This window comes from Numida meleagris, unplaced genomic scaffold (genome assembly GCF_002078875.1).
Source record: "Numida meleagris isolate 19003 breed g44 Domestic line unplaced genomic scaffold, NumMel1.0 unplaced_Scaffold250, whole genome shotgun sequence".
NCBI classification, from domain to species: domain Eukaryota; kingdom Metazoa; phylum Chordata; class Aves; order Galliformes; family Numididae; genus Numida; species Numida meleagris.
In genome coordinates this window covers 414,878-427,778 of record NW_018364306.1, presented here as the reverse complement: position 1 = coordinate 427,778, position 12,901 = coordinate 414,878, and the positions used below count along the sequence as shown (strand labels likewise).

At 67.3% G+C, this 12,901-nt stretch overlaps 3 protein-coding genes across 6 annotated transcripts; all 3 read left to right on the top strand.

Moving 5' to 3' along the window:
• Positions 1-2,877, top strand: CDC25B (cell division cycle 25B; the record flags this gene model as incomplete). Of its 4 annotated transcripts, none has more annotated exon segments than XM_021382547.1 (10): positions 1-120; positions 260-397; positions 666-740; positions 844-1,020; positions 1,110-1,205; positions 1,353-1,415; positions 1,491-1,589; positions 1,701-1,834; positions 1,940-2,051; positions 2,164-2,877. In XM_021382547.1, coding segments are annotated over 10 exon segments (1,155 nt in total), but the record flags the coding sequence as incomplete, so codon positions are not given.
• A 217-nt stretch (positions 2,878-3,094) lies between these two features.
• Positions 3,095-4,227, top strand: AP5S1 (adaptor related protein complex 5 sigma 1 subunit). Its single transcript, XM_021382551.1, has 2 exons — positions 3,095-3,278; positions 3,637-4,227. Exons 1-2 carry the CDS (start codon positions 3,136-3,138, stop codon positions 4,046-4,048), a joined length of 555 nt encoding a protein of 184 aa, XP_021238226.1. The 5' UTR covers positions 3,095-3,135; the 3' UTR covers positions 4,049-4,227.
• A 993-nt stretch (positions 4,228-5,220) lies between these two features.
• LOC110390935 (RING finger protein 145-like) lies at positions 5,221-9,950 on the top strand. The gene is given in 12 exon segments (XM_021382544.1): positions 5,221-5,784; positions 6,599-6,707; positions 6,900-6,991; positions 7,501-7,736; positions 7,844-8,019; positions 8,102-8,242; positions 8,357-8,539; positions 8,704-8,851; positions 9,052-9,408; positions 9,508-9,711; positions 9,713-9,736; positions 9,738-9,950. Coding segments are annotated over 12 exon segments (1,920 nt in total). The 5' UTR covers positions 5,221-5,603; the 3' UTR covers positions 9,807-9,950.
• Positions 9,951-12,901: the final 2,951 nt, after the last annotated feature.

Genomic DNA, 12,901 nt, shown 5'->3' with positions numbered 1-12,901 from the left:
GAGGGGTTTGTGTTTAAGAAGCCGCAGAGGCCGGGGCACCGCAGCCGGGTGCCGGCGACGGAGGGGGCCCTGGGGAAGGAGCCCTTTGCACAGAGGCCCAGCTCCGCGCCTGACTTGCTGGTGAGCTGGGGGCACGGCTTAGACACCCCCGGACCAGGGCAGAGGGCTTCTCCATCTCCCTGCCTCTTTGTGGGGTTGGGCCCGTTCCTCAGCTGTGGGTCCTGAGCTGTGTGCCGTGTCCCCCGTCCCCCCCCCCTAGTTTGACACCCCAGAGAAGGAAAACCTCCCTGAGGGCGAGAGCCCCGTGGTGCTGCGCCGCTGCTCCCTCACCTCCTCCATGGGCGACGAGGAGGAGGACGACGGCTTCATGGAGATCCTGGATGAGGAGGAGATGAAGGTGGGGAGGGAGAGCTCCGCTGTGCCCGGGGGGGGCACCCACAGCCCCTGCACAGCTGCAGCACTGCGGGGTCCCCATGGTTTCCCCCCCTCCCTGTTTTGGGCTGCACTTTGCTCAAGGTGGGCAGCTGCCAAATCCAAGGCGATGTCAGAGGGGCGCAGGAACACCCCGAGACTTGGGGCAGCAGAGCTCCTCCAGCTGTCAGCCCTGCCCGGGGGGGCTCACCACCCCCCACCACCCCTCCCATCTCTCCCCATTGCATCTCCAGAGCGAAGCAGAGGTGCCGCCGGGCATGGCGAGCCTGCTGACCGCGCCACTGGTGAGGAAGGAGGAGGCAGAGTCGGTGAGTACGGCCCCAGATGGGGACCCTGCTGGGGTTGTGGGAGCCCCCGGGGGCGTCCAGCTCCCAGGGCACCAACGTGGGGTTCCTCCCCCCCCCCCAGCAGCATCCCGCCAAGCGCAGCAAGTGCCGGCAGCTCTTCCGCTCACCCTCCATGCCCAGCAGCGTCATCCGGCCCATCCTGAAGCGCATCGAGCGGCCGCACAACCACGACACCCCCGTCAAAACCAAGCGGCGCCGCAGCGTGGCCGGCACCCCTGGGGAGGGGGCGGTGATGGAGCCGGTGAGTGATGGGGACAGTGGGGGGGACCAGGGCCCCTAAGGGGGTGCTGCTGAGCTGCGGGTGGGACGTTGGGGTGCTTCTTTCTGCAGAAAGCGCGGCTGCTGCGCTCCCGGTCTTTCTGCCAGGAGGAAATCGAGAACATGTTGGCCAACGACCAGCGGGAGCTCATCGGGGACTTCTCCAAGGTGGGGACCTGGGGACAGCGGAGGTCGTGGTGCCCTCTGTCCCCGCGGAGCAGGAGAGGGTTACGACCCATCACCGTAACCCATAACCGTGTTGGGGGGAGCCAGGGCTGGGGCCGCCCCTGACCCCACACACCTCCTCTCCTCCAGACGTACCTGCTGCAGACGGTGGAGGGCAAGCACCAGGACCTCAAGTACATCTCCCCCGAAATGGTAATAGGGGAGCAGCCCCGCAGACCCCCACAGCCCCCCAGCGCCGGTGGGGGCTGACACGCTGCGCTCCCGCAGATGGTGGCAGTGCTGAGCGGGCACTTCAGCAGTGCCATCGAGAGCTGCGTGATCGTGGACTGCCGCTACCCCTACGAGTACGAAGGAGGGCACATCAAGGTCAGAGCCACGCCGTGTATCATGAAACACCAAACCCCACAGCTCCGAGCAGCCCTAGAGGCGCTCCCGGAGGGGGCCGTGGGGCAGGATGAAGGTGGTTCCTCCTCGCAGGGTGCCGTCAATCTGCCCATGGAGCAGGACGTGGAGGAGTTCCTGCTGAAGAAGCCCATCGTGCCCTTCGACGCGAGCAAGCGCGTGATCGTCATCTTCCACTGCGAGTTCTCCTCCGAGCGGGGGCCCAGGATGTAGGTCAAAGCGGGGGGGGCTTTGTGGAGGTGGCTTTTGGGGACCAGGGGGACCGGGCCCTGGGCCCCTTCTGACCCTGTTTTTGTCACCGTCCGCTTCCTCAGGTGCCGCTTCGTCCGGGAGAAGGACCGTGCCTGCAACGAGTACCCGCACCTGCACTACCCTGAGCTCTACATCCTGAAGGGGGGATACCGGGAGTTCTTCCCCCAGTACCAGGTGAGCCCCCTCGTCCTCCCCCATCCGCAGCCCGGGATCTGGCAGTGCCGCCCGCACGGCTGGGGCTGCGGCAGGGGCTGGGTGGAGGTCTGACGGGGCCGTGGCCGCCCAGGCGCACTGCGAGCCGCAGGACTACCGGCCCATGCACCACGCTGACTTCAAGGAGGACCTCCGCAAGTGCCGCCTGAAGAGCCGCACCTGGGCGGGCGAGCGCAGCAAGCGGGAGCTCTACAGCCGCCTCAAAAACTGCTGAGCCCCCTGGCACCCCCTGCCCAGGGCAGCAGCATGGCCGCGGGTGGGACTCGGGGGCGGATCTCGCTCTTCCAGCCCTAAGGCGGAGGGGGGAGCCCGAGGGGGGGCCGCGGAAGGAGGCCTTAGCCGTGCTGCAGCGCTCGCTGCCGCATCCCAGGCGCCCTCAGGGTTCCCAGCTCCGGGCTCTGCCCTCTGCCACGGTGCAGCGCTGGGGCCGCCCCTGCTCCTTCCCCAGAGCGCGGTGCCCCTTCCTGAGCACAGGGGAGCAGTGGGGCTCTACAGAAAGCACTTAACCTCGGGGCACCCCGAAGGGAGCGAGCCCTGGGCTCCGCGTGCCCCGGTACCGAGGGCTGCCCCCTAGTTAAGGCGCTGTAGGGGCGGGGGAGCTCTGGGGCTGCAGTTTGCCACCGCCCTTCGTGCTCAGCTCCCCGGGTGTGTAACCGCGCCGGAGAATAAAGGGGCCCGAGGCCGCGGCGAGAGCAGTGTCGTGTACGGGGGGGGCTCTGGCCGGGGGAGGAGTGCAAAGAGGACCAGAGCTGCTCCATCGCCCACTACCAAGACACTCTACTCCTAATGAGCTCTGCTGTACACTTCCTTATTCCCACCCCTCGCCAATCAGCGCGTACTTCCGGCGCCGCCTCGGCCAATGGCGCCCCGGCACTGTCACGTGTAGGGTGCCATCATGGCCTCAGACCGCGCGCATCCCCTTTTCCCAGCATTAACCAATGATAGGCGAGGATTTTCGCTGCACCAATCACGGCCAAGTTCCGGCCTAACCGCGCTATCCAATCCTACCTTTCCTTCCGCCTCACGTGATGCGCGGCGCGTTGCTATGGTGCTGGCCTTCGTGTTGCTGTCCCCGGGCGGACCTGCCCCGGTAGGCCCGGGGCCCTGCCGCGTGCTGTACGCGCGGTCCTTCGGGCCGCCCCCGCAGGGCCGCCTCCTCCGTAAGGAGCAGCTACTGGCGGTGGCCAGGTAATTGGGGCGGGGGCCTGGGAGCGGTGGGACCCTCCCCCCGAACCCATCTCAGGGGCCCCCGCTGCGCTGTAGTACCCCGTAATGGGGGGGAGGCCGCCATGAACCCACTCCTGAGGGTACCCCCGGTCGTGGGACCCCCTCCGTGTGTGAACCCTGGGGCTGGAGGGCATAGAACTGTGATCTCCCCCGCCGGGGTATAGCATCCCCCAGAGGGTGCGAATTCCACTGGGTGCAGGGGACGGGAAGGGGATATCAGGGCCGTGGTACGACCCCTGGGGTCCTGCCCACCCCTGCCCCCCCCAGCAAAGTGTTGCCAAAACCATGGGGGGGGGTCCTCACCCCATTGTCCCTCCAGGCAGGTCGCCAGCCATTGCCACCTGCAGCAAGCATCTTCTGGCCGCCCCCCAGCTTCCACACTGCCCGAAGATCCCGCACCGCTCCAAACAGCCCCGGGGGGGCTCTTCCAGTTGCCTCCCGGAGACCCCTTCCCCGGACGGGTGACGGTGACGTGGCTGGCAGCGACGACTGTGGCTTTTGCTCTGGTGTGTGAACCCCACGAGAACCTGACGCTGGCCGAGAGCACGCTGCGGCTCCTGGCGGGGCGGCTCATGGCCGTCCTGAGGCCGCCCGGACCCAGCGTCCTGCTGCGGCCTGACGCCGCCGACCTCCTGCTCGACCGCCTGCTGCCCCACGGGCAGCTCCTCTTCCTCAGCCAGTCCTTCCTGCAGGCCCTGGAGCGGGACGGGGGTGGCAAGGTGGCACGCTGAGCTGGCCTGGGGGGGCTTCGGGGGAAAGGATGGGAAACCACGGACAGTCGTCGTGGGGAAGGACAGGGAACCAGAGCTGGTCTTCTGGAGGGGAAGGGTGAGAAAGCAAGGATGGTCTTTTTGGGGAATAAAGATGGGAAAACAAGGATGGTCCTTCTGCCGAAAAAAGGGATAAGAAGCTGTGGATGTTCTTTCTGGGGGGCGGTGGGGGGACAAAGGATGGGATACTAGGAATGGTCTTTGAGAAGAAGATGGAAAAACAAGAATGGCCTCTTTCAGGAGTAAAAGATGAGAAACCAGTGTGCTTGTTTTGAGGAAAGATAGGAAACCAAGGACGGTTGTTTCGGGGAAAAAAAGATACGAAATTATGGGTGGTGTTTTTGGGGAAAAAAGATGGGAAGCTAAAGGTGATCTTTTTGGTGACAAAAATAGGGAACTAGTGAAGGTAATTTTGAGGAAAAAGAGCTGGAGACCAGGGATGGACATTTGGAGGACATGAGATGGAAAACCAAAGGTGGTCCACAGTCACTTCGGGGGCATCCCAGGCAGGCTCCTTGTCCACCGCCCCGGGCTGGCAGCGGGAAACAGGGCCTGTCCCGTGCCAGGGAGCTCATCTCCAGCAGCTCTGCAAATCCTTGCAGCTGCTTTGGCCGCTGGTGCTGTGTTACGGGCTGTGAAAATGCTTCCAGCATCGCAGCGCTTGCTGGCACCTTGCACCGCTCCCAGCTGCACGGCTAGCGATGACGTTCAGGAATTTGGCACCAGGCTCTGCTCTTGGCATCTCACAGCGAATTACAGAGGAGGCACAGCCCAGGGGACGCTGCCGAAGAGCCCCAGCTGGAGGCCACTCCAGATCACGGAGTCGTTGAGGTTGGAAAAGACCTCTGGGATCCCATCCCCCGCCCCCCACAGCCCGCAGCGCCCCTCTCAAAATGGCGGCGGCTTGCCCTCACTTTTGCCAGCATCCAAGATGGCCGACGGGAGGGAGGGCGGGATGACGTCACAGAGGGGGTCACGTCGCGCTCCAAAATGTCTGCCGCCCTGTGTTGCCCTTATCCAAGATGGCGGAATCCGCGGGCTTGAAGGGGGTTCCGTGCCCCTTTCTAAGATGGCGGATATGGCGTCAAAAGCGGGCGGGCCTTCGCGCAAGGCCTTTCCGTTACGCGCTGTCTGCGCGGCGCAGCGTAGCGTAGGGGCGGAGCGAGAGAAAGCGAAAGTGGCGGAGGGACCGTTGTAGCGGCGGCGGGAGCGGGGCCCGCCCCGGCGGGGAGCCCGGCGAGAGGCCAGGGGGGAACGGCGTCTTTCGTGGGCGCGGGGCGGGCGCCCCCTGCTGGGCCGGAGGAGTTCCCCCGGGCAGTCCCAGAAGGGGGGTCCCCACTGTCCCCCTGGAGCCGGGCCCCGGGACGCGGGGACCCCCCTGCCCGCGTTGAGTAGCGACCGGGGGACGCCCCGTCTCCTTCCAACGGGACCCTAGGACTCGGGGACCCCGTCGTCCCCCCGCTCAGGGGTCCCTCGTCCCCTTCCAGCGGGACCCCCGGGCTCGGGGACCCCGGCCATGTCGCGGCTGGAGGCGGTGGCCAACGTGGTGCTGCGGGTGCCGGCGCTGGCCCTGCTGGACCTGCTGTACCGCTGGGACGTGGCGGCCATCGCTGAGCTGCTGCGGCCCCGCCACGGGGACGGCCTCCGTGGGGACACCCTGCTGCGGCCCCGCGCCCTCTGGGGCGCCTACTGCCTGGGTGAGGGCGTGCGGGGCGAGCGGGGCCTGGATGGCGTGGGGACAACCCAGGGCCTGGACGTGGTGGGGACACAGCGGGGACGCCCGAAGGCCTGGCCACGTTGGGGACGTGGTGGGGACACCCCGAGGCCGGCGCAGGTTGGGGACACCCAGAGGCCTGGCTGCCCTGGGGACGTGGCGGGGACATCCCAAGGCCTACCCAGGTTGGGGACACGCTGCGGGCACCCGAAGGCCTGGCCACATCGGGGACATGGTAGGGCCACCCCACGGCCTAGGTGTGTTAGGGCCGCTCTAGGGCCTACCCAGGCTGGGGACAGACTGGGGACACCCAAAGGCCTGACCGCGGCGGGGACACCCCAGGGCTCGGGTGTGTTAGGGCCATTCTAAAGCCTGGCTACACTGGGGACACACTGGGGATGCCCAAAGGCCTGGCTGTGTTTGGGACATGGGGGGCCTGGCCACGTTGAGGTCATGGTAGGGACACCCCCAGGGCCGTCCCACGCTGGGGACGTGGTGGTAACAGCTCTGAGGGGCCAGGCTGCCCCCAGAGCCAGCGAGTGCTGCATCCCCAGCACCGTCCTCTTGTGTCCCCTGGCAGCGGGGTCAGGCGTGGCGGCCATTAGGGGTGACAGCAGGGCTGGGCTGGGGACAGTGCCCTCCTCACAGTCCCATCGCATTCTCCCTTCCTGTCCCCGTGCCTTGTTAGAGGGCCAGGGCACGGGGTACAGAAACCTCCATCGGCACCGGGGACAAGGGACACGCGTGCCGTGCCAGGAGTGTCCCCAGATGGCTCTGAGCCCTCTTCCTCCCCGCAGGACACGTGCTGTGCCTGGTGCTGCTGGTGCTGCCGGTGCGCTCCCTGGTCAGGCTCTACCTCCACCTGCTCACCGCACTGCTGCTCTGCGCGGGGCATCAGAGGGCCAGGTGAGCCCTGTGCGGGGCTGGGATGGCAGCACAGGGCCAGCACTGCAGCCCCAGGGTGCGGGGTGCGGGGTCGAGGCAGTCTAGGGGTTCTGCAGGGTGATGTGAGCACCTGCCCATGGGGCTGGGCTGGGCTGGGGGGCTGCGTAGCGATGCGGGGAGGTGTCAGGATGCTCACCCTCTCTCTCTGTGTAGTGACTATGTCCACCGGGAGCTGGAGCGGGGATTCCAGGGCGCTGTGTACAGCGACGTGGCAGAGTTCGGCCGCTTCACCACCGCCCTCGCAGGTGAGCCAGGCGGGGGGAGCTCCCCATGAGCATCCTGGGACCCCTCTTTCCATGTCCCTGGTGTGGGGACAGCAGCACCTCAAGAGTGGGGAGTGGCTGCAGGACTGGGCGCAAGGCTTCCTGCAGTGTCACTCTCCACATTCTCCCTTTAGCAAGAAATGGAAAGGAGCAAAGCTTTCAAGCAGCTGGTGGATTGCCCCTTACTGGGGTGACGTTTGTCCCCCCCAGCTGGCTGAGCTGAGCTGGGTTACCGGCACTGCTGCACATCCCAAACACAAGCAGGGGGGATCCAGAGGAGCCCCAGGGGCTTTCCCTGGCCCCAGCCACCCCAGGGTTTGCAGGGGAAGGGCTGAGCCCCTACAGTGCCCCTGCCTGGTGTCTCCCCAAGCCCCCTGCCCTCGTTTGGAGCTGGTGGCCCGTGCCCAGGTGTGAGGTGGCCACGCTGGGGTCGGGGTTGTTTGATCCTCAGTGCCCTCCCACGTGCCCAGACGGCCCCGTTTCCTCTGCAGGCCAGGTCTGCATCTGCGTCCTCTGCACGCTGCTGATGAGGACCCGGCAAGCCTGGCTGTTCGCCGCCCCACTGCTGCCCGTGCTGGCCCGGCTCTGTGGCTTCCCCCTCCATGCCCTGCCCCTGGCCAACACGTTCGCTGCCATCCTCACCAGCATGGAGGTGCTCTACGTGCTCAGCTCCCACGTCCTCGTTCCCTTCCAGCTGGCTGTTGCCGCCTGCCGTGAGATCTTACAGGTAAGCGGGGCCGCAGGGCTGCCAGCTCAGCTGTCCCCTGCTTGGCCAGAGCTCCTGTCCTGGAGAGGGTGGGACACAGCCCCTCACCGAGCTGCCCTCCCCCACAGGCCATGGAGGTGTACCGGCTGCTGGCGCTGGGGATGTCTCTGTGGAGCCAGCTGTCTGTCCCCCTCCTCTTCCTCGTTTTCTGGCTGGTGCTCTTCTCCCTGCGGCTCTCCTCCTTCCTGGCCTCCTCCAGCAGCCCCGTGGCCCAGCAGGGTCTGCTCTTCGTCCTGCTCAGCAGGTAGGAGCCCCCCGAGCTCTGCCAGGCGGGAGGAGGAGGGGTGGGTGCTGTCAGTGCCATGCTCACAGCCCTTCCCTTGCAGCGTGGCCGAGTGCTGCAGCACGCCCTACTCCCTCGTCGGCCTTACCTTCACCGTCTCCTACCTGGCCCTGGGCGTGCTCAACCTCTGCAAATTTTACCTGCTGGGCTTTGGCGCCTTCCAGAATGGCAACGTCATGCACAGGTGAGCGTGGCCGGGGGCACAGGGCAGGCGGGGGGTGTCCCCTGTGGGATCTCAGCGTGGGACGGTGCTATCGGGAGCGCTGGGACCCCCGGCCTCACACCCCACTCGTGGCAGGGGGGTGACGGAAGGCGTGACGCTGCTGCTGCTGGCGCTGCAGACGGGGCTGCTCGACCTGCAGGTCCTCCAGCGGACCTTCCTCCTCAGCATCATCCTCTTCATCGTGGTGACGTCCACGCTGCAGTCCATGATCGAGATCGCCGACCCCATCGTGCTGGCTCTGGGGGCCTCCCGCAACAGGTACCCATCTCGGGGGGGGGCTCGGGGAGGAGCAGCGGGATGCGGCCTCGTGCTGCACCACTCCCCCCTGCCCAGGGGGCTGGAGCTGGGGACTGGCAGCGGTGGGTGCTGCTGCAGGGGTGCCCAGCTGGGAGGCACCCCCTGGCTGAGCTGCACCCCCCCAGGAGCCTCTGGAAGCATTTCCGCGGTGTCAGCATGTGCCTCTTCTTGCTGGTCTTCCCCTGCTTCATGGCCTACAAGATCGCGCACTTCTTCCACCTGGACTTCTGGCTGCTCATCCTGGTCTCCAGCTGCATGCTCACCTCCCTGCAGGTACGGCGGGCTCCCTGCCCCGCACCCTGCTCCTCACGTCCCCCCGGTGTCCCCGGGAGCTGCCTAGCCCCGTTCCCTGGGGCTTTGGAGGACGGCCGTGCCCCACTCGTGCACCCAACATCAGCCAGACCCACTGGGGACGCTGGGTCGGGGTCTGCTGGCCAGCCCCCACCAGCAGCACGTGTCCCGCTGCCCCACAGGTGATGGGCACGCTCTTCATCTACGCGCTGTTCATGGTGGAGCTGCTCCAGGACACGCCGCTGGAGCGCATGGACGAGATCATCTACTGCGTGAACGCGGTGAGCCGGGTGCTGGAGTTCCTGGTGGCCCTGTGCGTGGTGGCCTACGGCACCTGGGAGTCCCTGTTCGGTGAGTGGAGCTGGATGGGAGCCTCCGTCATCATCATCCACTCCTACTTCAACGTCTGGCTGCGCGCCCAGTCGGGTTGGCGGAGCTTCCTGCTGCGCCGCGAGGCCGCCAAGAAGATCAGCTCCCTGCCCCGGGCCACGCGCGGGCAGCTGCGGGACCACAATGACGTCTGTGCCATCTGCTTCCAGGTGAGCCCCTCCGGGGGGGACCCCGTTCCGCCCCGGGGTCCCGGTGCTCCGGCCCTGCAGCTCAGGCGGCGGCGGGTGACGTCCGCTCTGTGCCCGCAGGACATGCAGGTGGCCGTCATCACCTCCTGCAACCACTTCTTCCACGGCGCCTGCCTCCGCAAGTGGCTTTACGTGCAGGACACGTGCCCCATGTGCCACCAGCAGGTCACGCCAGCGGCCGCCAAGGAGGACGGCAGCGCTGGCACGGCGGCTCGGCCGGTGCCAGCCCACGAGGACGAGGTGCCGGGGGACGGAGGAGCCCCGGCCCGGCCCTGGGAGGACAGGCCAGCCCCGGGAGAGCTGCTCGATGGGGACAGCGCGCTTCTGGGCCCGGGGGACAGCGGGGCTTGCCAGGGTGACGGGGATGAGGTCCGCAGCCCCCACCTCTCTGCTCGTCCCGACAGCCCTGCTCCGAGGGAAGGAGAAGCAGGTGCCGTCCAGCAGCCCAGTGTGGGCTCTTGCCCCAGCACCGTGCCCCACGGGGACAGTGCTCCCCACGGGGACAGTGCTCCCCGCTGGGACGCACAGCAGCCGGTGCCCTCGCCTGCTGGCACGGAGAGCTTTGCCAGCCCCAGCCTCGGCACGGGGGATGGCGAGGACAGCTGCAGCAGCCTCCGCCTCTCCTAGCACAGCCATCCCATCCCGCCCCATCCCCAGTGCCGGGGGTCTCCGGGCCCCCTGGGATTGGGCTTCCCTCCCTGGGGCCGTGCAGGGCACGGGGAGCCGGACCAAGCCAAGCACCAGCATGCCCCGAGCGTGCGGCCCATGGACTCTTTTTGCAATAAATCCGGAGTTGAAGCCGCTGCGCCCGAGCACCTTCGAGCTGAGCTTGCCGCCTGGTGAGACCCCTCCGTGGCCGGGGGGGGGGGGCCAAATGCAGCCCCCCCAGAACGCCCAGCGGGGGTGCCCGCTTGCCTTCCGGCCTTCCCCACTAGATGGCATGGATGGCACGGGTTTGGGTGGCACGGTGCGGGATGGGGCGGGCTTGGCATGCGGCCGGTGCGGGTTTGGCGTGGTCCTGGTATGGGTTTGGCGTAGGGAGGCACGGGGCAGGCCCAGGATGGCGTGGGCTTGGCAGGGGTCTGGGCACCCCGAGCTGTCTCTCCCAGCTCTGCTGCCAAACCCCATTTCCCCAATCTTGTCCCCGTGCCAGAATGGCACCGTGGGCCCCCCCCTCCCCGTGCTCCCAGCTCAAACGGAGAGAGCAGGGTCGGGGCTCCAGCCCTGCGGGGTCCCCATCCCCTGGTGCTGGGGGCTCAGCGCTCTGTGGGTAGGAGCCAGGGTGCGAGGGGTTCCCTGGTGCGGGGTCCCAGCCCTTCTGGGTGCACCCAGCCCTTCTGGAAGCCCCTTTTGCTGCCTGGAAGGGGGAGGAGGGAGAATCCCAAGGGCCCGGGCCCCCTCCTTCCAGCTCGGCCCCACCCTGCACTTACCCTGACGCCGTGTCCCAGCGGGGCCCTGCGCAGCCCATTAGCAGGAGGGAGAGAGAAGCGTTGGTAAAACGCATTTGGGGTGAGGCAAGCAGCAGCGGGAGCGAGACCCTCCTCCCCCCAACCTCCAGCCCTGCCCTACTGCTGCCTCGTGCCCCACAGAGCCAGGCTGTCTGGTGCTCAGCCCCCTCCGTGCCCCTCTGCAAGAACACATGGGCGCAGGGCTGCGAGGGGACTTGGCCAGGGGGGGTACGGGGGGTGCAGTGGGGAGCAGCGCTGGGGGAACTGCCCATGCTTCCTTTTGTGTCTCTGCCCCCCGTGAGGCCAAGGGGTGCTCCCGTGCCCCCATGCCAGGGGGCTGCAGGGCACCCCCTCCCCACCAGCCATAGGCAGGGCAGCCCCCCCGGGCCTGCGGCCACGCTGCCTCCATTAGGGCCCCATTCCCGGAGCCGTGCCAGGGAACACAGCTCCCTGCGGGCCCTGCTCCGGGCGGAGAGAGCCGGCATCCCCCAGGCACTGCTCTGCGGGCGCTGCCTGGAAGTGGGAGATGGGGGGGGGCTGCGTGTGGGGGTGGGGGTCCCCTCTGTGCTGCCCATCCCTGGGCTCCCAGTGCTGGCTGATGGAGCAGGAACGGGGAGCTCTGCAGGGAGGTTGGGGGAGCTCTGATGTGGAGGGATGGAGGGAGGGATAATGGGATAGAGGGATGTGGGATGGATGGATGGATGGATGGATGGATGGATGGATGGATGGATGGATGGATGGATGGATGGAAGGAAGGAAGGATGGAAGGATGGATGGAAGGATGGATGGGTGGGTGGATGGAAGGATGGAAGGATGGAAGGATGGGTGGATGGGTGGAAGGATGGAAGGATGGGTGGATGGGTGGATGGGTGGATAGATGGAGAAGGAAGGGGACAGATGGATGGAGGGTGGATGGAAGGGTCAGTTGAGAAGATGGGCAGATGGATGGAGAGGAAGATGGGGTGGATGGATGGGTGGATGGACATAGGGATGGGTGGATGGNTGTTGGTACTGGGAGACTTAAGGGAAGGTTGGGTGCTGGTTTTGGGGGGGCTGATAAGGGGGTGTTGGATTGGGGGGGTTATGCAGTGCCGGGCTGAGCCCTGTGCCCCCCTCCCTGTGCGCAGCCACTGTGACACCCCCCGGAGGAAGGTGCCGGGGGGGTCCCTGCAGCGCTGCCGCCTGAGCCGCGCCTCCTCGGGATCGTCCCAGGACTCGGCCAGCTCCGAAGGCTCCGACGCGGGTGGGTGCCCCCCCAGTGCCCCCCACCCCGCCCCATTCCCTCCATCCCAGCTGAGCCACGCGGCACAGCGGGGGGGGTCCCGCCCTGGGGCCAGGCGGAAGCACCCAGCGTGGTCTCCCCCTGCCATGCTGCTACCCAACCCCCCCACCTCGGGTCAGTGACCCCCCCATGCCGCTGTCCCCGCAGGAGTGGGGTTGGAGTCCCCGACAGAGGAGGACCCCGAGGCCATGGAGGAAATGTGAGTGCCCCCCCCATCAGCGCCATGCGGGAGGGTCAGGGCTTCCCCCCCCCCCAACCCTTTATTGCAAACAGTTGAGGAATGGCACCCACACAGCTCAAATCCTGCTGCTGGGTGGGGCGGGGGGGGGGGGGGGGCAGGAAGCCACAGGCTCTTCCGGGCAATGCTGTGTGCTTGGGAGGGTGGGGTGAGGCTGAGTGTGCCCCCCCCCCCCCCCCCCCCCCCCCCCCGCCGGGCCGGGGGGGGGGGTGCCCCCCCCCCCCCCCCCCAATCCCTGCCCAGCCGTTGGCAGATGGCAGCGTGGGGACAGATGGCGCTTGGGGGGGGGTGACATTAGCATACAGGTGGGGAGTGGGGCTGGGGACCACCCGCGTGTAGCCCCCCCCATCAGGATCTATAATCTGAGCCCTGAGGGCGGCAGCACTCAGCTCCTATAGCCCGGGTGGGGGCTCCGTGCCCCTCCCCAGCTAAGGGGGGGGGGTGGGGTGGGGTATGGCCCCCCCTGACCTCAGCCCCACTTTGCCC

Bases quoted from the DNA above. Each gene is read 5' to 3' on its own strand.
- AP5S1 (XM_021382551.1), top strand. From the start codon at position 3,136: ATGGTGCTGGCCTTCGTGTTGCTGTCCCCGGGCGGACCTGCCCCGGTA. The intron at 3,279-3,636 runs GTAATTGGGGCG...TTGTCCCTCCAG, and splicing joins CAGCTACTGGCGGTGGCCAG to GCAGGTCGCCAGCCATTGCC.